A 10,987-nucleotide genomic window follows, 5' to 3' on the forward strand; every position below is an offset into this window, starting at 1 on the left:
TGTGGTGAAGGTTCTGTTCTGCAGCCATTGGAGGCCCAGCTGAGACTGGGAGCAGAAACTGGTGGCAGCACTTGAAAGACAGGAATACTCAGATATCAATACTGTCCTGCGAGCACCACTGTCCATAGACACTCCAATTTGATGTTGGCGGGAAATAGTCTGCTATTATAGATTCTTCACACAGGCTTTAGAGGCAAGAAGGAGAGGTAAAGTTCTACGTTCCAATAGAAAAACTGCCATTGATTTAATAGGTTTGGACTATATCGCTTGGAATTTTTTAGGTTTCTTTAAATTGGCCAAACATGGGAAGAGAAGGTGACCTTTGGAATTATTTTGAGATGTGAAGGTGGTTGCTTTTTTAAAAAAAAACAACCACACACACACACACAAGGCCCGTAGAAGACAACTACACACTTGGGTGCAAGTGCCCATTTTGGGCAGAGAGGGTTAGTGTCATGGTCCGGTTCACGGATGATCGAAGTCTCGGCTGGGGACGTCGGGACCAGGGGCAAGATGGCGGGGTGGGAGCAGGAACGGGAGTCCAGAAGCCAGGAGTCAGAAAGCCAAGGTGAGGGTCAGAGAGCTGGGAGTCACAAAGTCAGGGGTCCGAGGATCAAGAAGCAAGGAGTCAAACGCAGCAAGCCAGGGAACGTGTTGCTGTGGCAAAGAGCCGAAGGGAAAATGCTGACCTTATATCCCTTCCCGGCTCTTGCCACCAGGTGCTGTGAGTTACCAATCAGCCTCACCCATGTGGCTGAACAAACTCAGGAAAGCCCCAGTCCTTGCTGAGTCCTATTGGTCACAGGCCCTGGCTCCTGCACGCACACCTGACAGTTAGTTTGGTTTTCTTCTTGGAGTGGTCACTGTGTCCTGTCTCCCACCCAGCAGACACAGGCAGAAGTTCTTACTTGGAAGTAAGAAAGAGATATTTATTCAGGCAAGTATATTGGGCCTCGACGGAAGACGCAAAGATGTCCCAAGAGGTTTCCCCGCACCGCCTGCCAAGCTTTTAAAGACAAGGCATGCCTTGCTCACTTGCGAGACTCTCTTGCCTAATGGGAATATTGGGGCTGCAAGCATGCTCTCCTCTGTCAGGGAGATGCCTGGTTCTAGGAAACAAGACTGCACCCTCTTGCTCAGGCTCCTGTTCAGTCGATGACATTTCCTGGTCAGTCCCTGCCCCCTGTGGCTGATCACAGCCCTCCCCAGCCTCCACGGAAGGGAGATTCAGCATCCCTTCCCTGCTTCGAAAGCAAATGAAGTCGTAGAAAGGGGAGATCTCCTTTTCTGCAGCCCAAGTTTGCCCAGTTTTGCCCTCTCCTCTTTCCTTCTCCAGCAAAGCCTGCCAACCCAAGGCTGATGCCAACTGAACTGCAGGACTCAGGCCACATTCACCCATGCCCTTAATCTGTACTGACCAGGTTTTTAAAAAACATGTGAAAGTATGTTTTAGAAACTGATTTAAAACGAAAAAACACCACAATAATCCCACAATAAAATGGAATAATTCTGGAATTCCAATTCTGGCATGACCATTTTCTTCCACGTGAAAGACTGTCATGTGAATACAAAATCTACATACAGGAAAGATATACAGAAGACTAGATTTCCATTCCGGTTCATAGTCCATTTCTATCCATTTCTTGTGTAGTCAATATATTCTTTTGCAGATTGAAAAAAATATTAATTTGAGCACTGACTCTATACTGAGCATGAGTTCAATCCAGCCCAAGTTATGCGCTTTTAAGATGCACTGGTTTCAGTAAGACCAAATATGTGCTTAAGTCCAAATCCAAATCACTGGTGGTACATCAAAAACCTTTAAATCGTCAGAAACCAGAATAAAATAGATCATTTTTTAAATAGAGTTACATCAACCCCAGGCATGTGATTAAATCTCTCAGTGAAATATATGCTATTTTAAAGTGCTTACCTATGAATGAATTGTTTACCGACTGCCCAAATATTTAAAAATACATTTTTTTACTCTGGCTGAGACTCTTGAGTTGCCAGCTAATGTGTTATGTTTCTTTTGTGAATACAGGAGGATAGCAAAAAAAAAAACCAACCCCAAACCCTAAAACAAAAACACACCTTGCCCCCATTGCAGAAGGAATGGCCCTTATTTGGGTGGCATGAAGTGCCTGTTAATTTCATAGATTTCATTGATGTCATATATTTAAGAAGCACAGTCTCATTGTATCTGTGCTACTTTCCCTCCTAGTGCGATTTGAGTCCCAGCTGTACATCAGCCAGCATGAGGATTCTTTGTTTTTTCCTGCTTATCTTTTTCCTGTTCCAACCTGCCTACCTGGACAAATCAGGTAAGTGTCAAAAGGGTGTGAACTATACACATTTTCAATTTGCTCTGGTGTTTTCCCCAAGGAAAAACTCATTTCCCACTTCCGTATTATGTGTGTTTTCATAACCCTTCTCTTTGGAAATGGCCCGACCGGGTCATGTGGGTTATTGTCACCAAATTAATTCATAACTATTGCAGGGAGCTCCCAGGTGACTAGCAGGTTCCTCCTGCTTCTCTTGGTGTGGCAAACAATATGTTTATTTATGAGGACTGCCTCCTATTCATCCCCTGCTCTTTTTAAATTATTATTTCAAAAGGATAAACAACCACACAACTTTCCGACTACATCTGAAGGCTAGAAATTGTGCCCTGGGTTGGGAAATTTTTAATGTTTGACATTTTAGAACATGAAAAGAGCTGTGCAGGATCAGACCCAAAGCCCATCTGTTCTCAAAGCTGCCAATTAGATGCCTCCATGGGAAGTTCCCAAGCAAGATATGAGCACAACACACACACACACAATTTCCAGCAACTGGTGTTCAGAGAAACACTGCCTCTGATAAAGGAAGTAGTAGATAGACTAGTATTGGCCATTGATAGCCTTGCCATCCATCTGATTTGGTGGCCATCAGTACAGCTTGTGACTCAGAAGTCCCCCCAGTGGTGTAGCGTGGGGGGTGCAGGGGGGGCCGGCCGCACCGGGCGCAACATCTGGGGGGAGCGCGCTCACACTCGCAATCTAGTGGAAGAGTCTCGAGGGCTAAAATCCACGGGTTAGGGGGCGCAAATTACTTGCCTTGCCCCGGGTGCTGACAACCAACGCTACGCCACTGAGTCCCCCTGTAGCCATTGGGACTTACTCCCAGGTAAGAGCGCAAAAGACTGCAGGACTGCAAACCGTATTACATAATGCAGAGCACCTAGGCTATTGTTAGCTATCTGAAGGTGAAGAAGCAAGAGCAATGCGTCAGAAGTTAATTACAATGAGGGCTTAGCATTGCAGATGGGACATTCAGTTATTATAAGCAGGGAACTGGCAATGGGTATTTTTTAAAAAAAGAAGCATTAAACTGATGGAGGGGCAGGAGTAGAGTGGAGGAACTTTGGCCTTCCAGGTTTTGGCCCTGCTGGAACTGAAAGGACCCACAACAACTGAAGGGCCTCATGTTCTCAGTCCCTGCAATAATCAGCAGCATTCAAATGGGTATGTTGAATGAGCCCCCTCCAAGAGAAAGTGTTGCGCTACAGCTGACAGCAAGCCTCTGCCTGTGGTGATTTATTGGCGAGGGTTTATCCACACATGCAGGGGTGCCAACATGAATAAAATATGGGGGGGGGAGGTAAGCCCTGACTTGCATAATCAATCACATGGCGCGGTGCACACACACCATTTGAATGGCAATGCCAGTCAGCTTTGGGGGGCCTGACCCCCTCTAATATTTTATGGGGGGCGAAGACCCCTTAGCCCCTGGGTGTTGGCTCCTATGCACACATGCATGTCATTGCGTGATGCTGGAGACAAGAAGAGGTGAATATTCCCCTGTACACCAGTTCTTTGTCCATGTGCAACACCATGTGATGGTCCCTCGTGAAGTACGCCTGAGTACCAGGATATAAACAGCGTTGTTGCACACCTAAACAGCAGAGGAAAATCAGAATTTAGAGTCCTGGTACGATAGTAAGCTGTGCAAACATTCGAAAAGAGCCTTCTTACAGGTGTCCCCAGTATCACTGACAAGGCATGTAGGTAGGGAGAATTGAGTGGCAAGCTGGTGCTTCCCCTAAGATCTCAATCTCTTTTATTAGAAGATTTATGGCAGTCCAGTCTGTGCATGTGTTGTCTTGGTCTTCTCCAGCTTCGTATAATGTCTTCTGCACAGGAGTCCAGAGCAGCTCTGATAAGACTCACAAAGTCTCATTTTCTCTATGAAGGCACAGGGCGATGTAGGAGACTAAAGGGAGTTTGCCGGCATACTCTCTGCCATCCTGTGGAAGTCTATGTTGGCCGATGCAACAACGGAATGGGAAATTGCTGTGTTGACGATGCTGAAGATATTCGGAGACACAGACAGTAGGAGGCCTGCTGGAAACGGCAGCGAAGGAAGGGAGATATGCAGCCCAAAACAAGGCTTGTGGTTCTGGGGGAAATGCTTCAGTGGTCAGGGGAGAAAGTCTAATGGTTTACATGGTCATAAATAAATGCTGTTCATTATTGTGAACATATATCAATATGTATTTGTGCAGTCTTTGTTTTTGTCTTGATGAGTTCTCCAAAATTGCCAAAAGTGGTCTTTCAAAACCCTGAAGTCTTATACAAGTCTGCTATGGCAGACCATTGCATATGGAGATTGATATTACAGAACTGAAATTTCCATTGCTGACTGCTCGTATTTATTATACACTACTTTTATTGTAGAAAAGCTAGAATTATGGGGCCAAAACCCACTGAGCTTCAACAACCACTGCTTTAGGTACTCCCAAAACATTTGCTATTGACAACTGTGGGTTGCATTTTTCTATTCAGAATATGCTGGTTGAGATGCTATAGAATATGATGCATTCTCGTTGCAACAGTGTAAGTAACGCTGTACCACCCCACACTTAAATTGAGTGCACAGCGTTGTTCTGCTGTGCGCTGCAATAAACCTGGTTGGCTTACCTTTCAGGAAGCATTTTTAGGATCATGATGCACTGCAAACTATTTTGTTTTACTGCCTCTTTCTTCAGAGGGAATTGGCTTTATAGGTCAAATTTTTATAGGTCAAACCTGCAAATGGTGTTTGAAATTTACTGCTTTGAAACATAGCTGTCAACTTTTCCCTTTTCTTGCGAGGAATCCTATTCGGAATAAGGGAATTTCCCTTTAAAAACCAGTATGACCAGTATGCACCAATAAAAAATTGAGGCATGCTACCGAGAAAGCTTACACAAAATCTTTTTTAAAAAATGTATTATTAATTTTATTGATTGCAAAATCTTAATGTCCTGGGACTCAGCTTCATTAGCAAAAAAAGGAGCATTTTATATGCATTATAACACTGTGACACCAGATGGCGCTGTGGAGTTCCCTCTTTCACCAATGTGATTTTCCACTACAGTGGTACCTCGGGTTAAGTACTTAATTCGTTCTGGAGGTCTGTTCTTAATCTGTAACTGTTCTTAACCTGAAGCACCACTTTAGCTAATGGGGCCTCCTGCTGCCACTGTGCCTCCGCTGCATGATTTCTGTTCTCATCCTGAAGCAAAGTTCTTAACCCGAGGTACTATTTCTGGGTTAGTGGAGTCTGTAACCTGAAGCGTCTGTAACCTGAAGCATCTGTAACCCAAGGTACCACTGTATGAGATTTACGTGTTCTTCTGAAACGCTTTTTTGATGTGTCTAGATCCAGCCCTGGTTGATTAATGAGTTGGGATGGCTAAGATCCCAGCATATTCTGGTCTTCATCTGACTTCACTATTATAAAAAGCCTGGTTTCTTTTCAGGACCGAGATGTAGTCCTACCATTGAGTGCATTATTACATAATATGTTGGTCTAGGATTTAAAACAATCTCGGAGTCAAAACCCACCAAGGCCTGTCACTTTCCCCCTTCTCAGCTTTTTGATGACGTCAAAGATCTCCTGTTCTGAGATGGGTTCTTCCATGAAGTCTTTGTGCTGATGACTCAAGGGCTTAAGTTTTACTCTGTTTAACCAGGGCTGGATCGAGACACATCGAAAAAGTGTTTCAGGAAAATGCGTTGTAAACTGCATAGTGAAAAATCACGTTGGTGAAAGACGGGACTCCACCGTGCCATCTGGTGTCACGGTGCTATAACGCATATAAAACGCTTTTTCTTTACTAATGTAGCTGAGTCTCATGTCCAGATATTCTCAGTTGAAGGGTAGTCTGTATTATAGAAGTCACTATAAAAACATGTACATATTTTGCTTGTAGAAGCTGAGCTATAATAGGGCATGCCCTCCGAAGTTAGAACTCTACATATGTGGTTGTGTTCTTTCCCTTTATGTGTAGCACTCACACCAAGAATCTAGAACTCTTATTACCAAATTTGCAATATATACTGTACGTTTTGGCCATGGCAACAGAGATGTGATCAGTGCCCAGAGCTTGTAATTCACAATGTGCTTGCTCTCCACGAGTTTGTGCTGTCTTTCCAGGGAAATAATTTATTTCAACAAAGCTAACTTGCATGAAGTTTCTGGCTCTTTAGATAGAATGCCTCTTTAATATTATGTCCTCCAAGGGCAGCTTTGAAAGAATCCCCAATCATCACTTGGCTAAGCTCCTGGTTGTCATTGGTCAGAAAGTAGCTATTAATTTCCTGTAGACGTCTGACCTTAATTCTCCTTTTGTAAAATTAAACCCAACACCAAGTAGTGAGTTCTAATGCTGCCCATGTTTCCTTAGAAGCTGTATAATAAAGATGCCATACACACCTCTGTGGGGAGTGCCTGCCCCAGAAAATGCCCTCTCCTGGGCCACCACCCACCCCAAGGCTCTGCGGGTGGAGGAACCACCAAGAGGTGCCCTCTGCCAATCTTGGCACCCAAGAGGGTCTGAAGGGAAGGAGGCAGGCTCTCAAAGACTTGGGGCCTGAGTCATTTAGGGTTTTAAACACGAATGTGAGCACCTTGAATTGGGCGCCTCTCTCCTGATAAATGTCACCAACAAGGGTGACCAAGGTAGTTTCAGTGCCGTGACTGGGCCTGAAGCCAGACTAGAATGGATCCAAATAAACTTACTTCAATACTGGGTTAAGATAATGTTATGTACTGAGTTGAATAGGATCCAAATTGCAGCAGTCTGATTGGTCCTAGAATAGGGTTCAGAATGCAGTAGTCTGATTGGTCCACAGGAGCCACCCAATCCAACTCCAGGTGGAAGTGAAGCTGCAACCCGATTGGCCTACAGGAGAACCCCGGAATTAGCCAATCATGTGGCGCCCATTGTGTAAATAATGTATATAAAGCAGACATTTCGGGGAAACTCACTACTATGAGCTGAATAAAGAGCATAAAATCCACACTTGACTCCGAGGATATTTCAGATGACAAAAACTGGATTATAGGAGATCAAGCCTTCTCATCGGTGATCACAAGACTGCTTAGAGATGCTTAAAATACTAAGCGGTTTATAAATGCTTAAAAATGAATAAAAGAAATAGCTTCTTCTGTCTCCTCTTTCGGATTGTGCTTTTCTTGCACTTGGACGATAGGCAGGCAGAAGGTCAGGCTTTAAAAATCCCACTGCCTGGCTGGGTTGTGTTCCATTTCATTCACTCAGTTCGTCTGGTGGCCACTGGAGGGACCAGCAATATAAAGGCTAGCGCAGCGTCATCACCAACCAGTCTTTTCCATATGAAAGACGCAGCAACGGGCAAGTTTCCAGCCTTGCTCAAACAGTTGCTAGCACAGTATATGAAATGAGGGGGGGGGGGGGTCAAGATGCATTATTCGATTCTGGGGATTTGCCCGCCATTTCACACTTTTCTTGCACTTTCCGGAAACAACTGAAGACACTCTTGATCCGGCAGGCTTTCTTTCTTTTTTTTATAAATAATATTTATTAAAGGTTTTATAATTACAGGGAAAAAAGAAAAAGACAGTAAAAAAATTAAGAGACAATACATCAAAAATAAAAGAAAAAAACAATACATCAACACAACAAGAAAAAACAAAAACATTTAAAAACACATCCATTTTCCACATCTTTATCTTTCAATGACTTATTTCCTCGACCTCCTCCCACCTCCCATTTTTGTATTCCCGTTAATAATTAAATCAGCAAATCCTTTCCATCTTTCACTGCTTTCTATCGTTTAGTTATCTTAATTTATTTTAACCTTATCTTACCATCAAAATCTTAAAATTTATGTATACTTAAATCCATATTTCTGCTAAGGTCATATAGTTTCATTCCACCATTTCCCAACATTCCTTAATTATGCTATATTACTCTAAATAAAATTTTAAAAATTTTCCCAATCTTCTTCCACCGCCTCTTCTCCCTGGTCTCGGATTTTGTCAGTCTTTTCTATCAGTTCCATGTAGTCCATCAACCTGGTGTTCTTCTATCCGAGGCTCTTAACTCCTGCTTTTTCAGCAGGATAACTGGGTGGGTGTTCACCATGAGTGTCTATTTTGTATGGTTTCAGTTTTAAGTGTAACAACTGGTTTTGAGTGTAGGTGTTTAAAACCCACTTTTTCCTGTTTCTATGGTACACTGCCTTGCTATGACTGCACTGAAGGGGATTTGTGGGTTTCACAAGTATGATAATTGTTGGGCTTCAAGGGAAAAGCTATGTGATATGTCATATCCCAGTGTTTATTATGGGTTTATTTTGGAGTTGATGGATACATGAACTTTCCTTTAAGGTGTTTCAAACTTTAGAGCAAATACAGTGGTACCTTGGGTTACAGACGCTTCAGGTTACAGACACTTCAGGTTACAGACTCTGCTAACCCAGAAATAGTACCTCGGGTTAAGAACTTTGCTTCAGGATGAGAACAGAAATCGTGCTCTGGCAGCGCAGCAGCAGCTGGAGGCCCCATTAGCTAAAGTGGTGCTTCAGGTTAAGAACAGTTTCAGGTTAAGAACAGACCTCCAGAACGAATTAAGTTCTTAACCCGAGTAAGGAGCTGGGAACTAGTAAACTAACTTCAGTACCATGTATACAGGGCTGCCAACCGGAATAAAATGGGGGGGGCAGGTAAGTCCTCCCCCTCGTAACCAAATATAAGACATGGTGCATGCAAACCATTGGAAAGACAACGTTCATCAATTTTGGGAGGGGGTGGCCCCCTCAAACATTTTATTGAGGGCAGGCAAAGGGACCTCAGCTCCTAGGAGTTGGCTCTTATGCATGCATATAAGCATGTTTTATAAGATACACTCCCGCAGTTCCAGGCAGGGCTAGGCTGATACGTAATAGCTCAGGAATCCTGACTGTAACTCAGCCCAGATGACTACTCCACATAAATTCATCTTCACTGAATTTCTTAGCCTGCAGAGACTTCAAATACTCATGCACTCTCCCAAGGGGGAGAGTTTTTCTTTTTTTAAAGGAACTGACGGAACATCAGCCCTTTGCTGAATTATAAAATCATCTTTGTTGAAAGCAAAACGTATCTTAGTAGATTAGTTGCATGATACGGAGAGGTGGCCCAGAATTTATTTGCAGAAATCTGGCAGCTATTCCAGGTTCAGGATGGGAGACTCTAGGAGCTGGGATGGGTAAACTGTTTGTTTTGATGCTTTCCCCTGGCCTGTACAATCCCTAAACTTTCTTGGCTTCACCATATACAGAGCCGGTCCACCCACGAGGCAAGGGAAGACAAATGCCTCAGGCGGCAGAATCCACAGGGGCAGCATATCCCGCCTCCAAGGACTGCATCGCCTGCAGCTGGCCATCATGGTGGCAGCAACAGTTGTGGTACACAATGGGAGGCATTACTGCTCTCCCTCTTCTCCCGTGAAATGGCAAGGGCTGCCCTCCAGGATCTCCTGGGCTCCAGCGTGATTCAGAATGGGCCTCTTCCCCCACCCCTAACAGCCTTTGATTCTCACTTCAGTGGTGGGCTAAGGTTAATTTGATTCCCCTGCTTGTTCCCAATGTAGATCTTCACTCTCCCCCCTCCCCGCCTCTTCCCTGGCTTCTGGGGGGGGGCACCATTTTGTGGTTTCCCTCAGGTGCCAAATGGCTTGGGCCAGCCCTGGCCACGTGTGTGTGTGTGTGTGTGTGTGTGGTGCCACATGTGAAGAACAGGCAGTGGGAAGCCTACCTATGCACTGGCTTTGGCACCAAGTTTACACTATTGCAAGTAAACTCCACAGCCCTCCTGATGGTGCAGAAGGTTTAAGTGTGTAAAAACAACAACAACTGGTGACAGGCTACACATTCTTAACGCAAGCTTGTGCCACAAGCAGCCAGTTAAGTTTCTAAAAGACAAGGCACTACTGTTTGTGTACCTATATGCATCACACACTGCCACAGCCAATTGTGCTGAAATTTTACATTTCTTAAACGTATCTCGACACGCGTTATGTATAAAGCAATGCCCACCCATTAGGTATGTGCAATCCTGTGCACCTTGTGCAGAGCAAAGTGTGTGTGTGTGTGTGTGTGTGTGTAGTTTCTAAAAGACAAGGCACTACTGTTTGTGTACCTATATGCATCACACACTGCCACAGCCAATTGTGCTGAAATTTTACATTTCTTAAACGTATCTCGACACGCGTTATGTATAAAGCAATGCCCAACCACTAGGTATGTGCAATCCTGTGCACCTTGTGCAAAGTGTGTGTGTGTGTGTGTGCACCACACAAACGCAAAAACACACACACCATTGAGAGCAGAGAAGACAAAGGCCGGCTCAGTCCAGGAGCTTCTCTGTCTCTCTTTCCTGCAGAAAGGACTTAAAAAAGCGAAAAAGCCCGAAGGCGCTTGGGCGCAAAGTCCGCGGGTGTCTCTCTCGCGCGCGCTCCGAAGCCAACGTGGCCGGAATTGGGCCGCTGGGTCCCGTCCAGCTCCGCGGGATGCCACGACGCCAGGCCGCCGGGCGAAGGCAGAGCGCGCTCCGGGACGCGGCGGGGTCGGCGCGGAGCAGCAGCAGCACTCGGGCCGCCCCCCGGCCCGCCCCCGGCGGACGCCCGTCCAGGCAGAGGCCGGGCTAAGGCGGGCGG

General features: G+C 45.0%; 1 protein-coding gene across 1 annotated transcript; it reads left to right on the plus strand.

Annotated features, from left to right (window-relative positions):
• On the plus strand, positions 1 to 4,533 carry LOC310673591 (uncharacterized protein). Its single transcript, XM_083432032.1, has 3 exons — positions 1 to 206; positions 2,225 to 2,324; positions 4,235 to 4,533. Exons 2-3 carry the CDS (start codon positions 2,258 to 2,260, stop codon positions 4,375 to 4,377), a joined length of 210 nt encoding a protein of 69 aa, XP_083288158.1. The 5' UTR covers positions 1 to 206; positions 2,225 to 2,257; the 3' UTR covers positions 4,378 to 4,533.
• The last annotated feature ends 6,454 nt before the right edge of the window (positions 4,534 to 10,987 follow it).

The sequence above is a fragment of the Podarcis tiliguerta genome (genome assembly GCF_965153285.1).
Source record: "Podarcis tiliguerta genome assembly, chromosome: 3".
Lineage (NCBI taxonomy): Eukaryota > Metazoa > Chordata > Lepidosauria > Squamata > Lacertidae > Podarcis > Podarcis tiliguerta.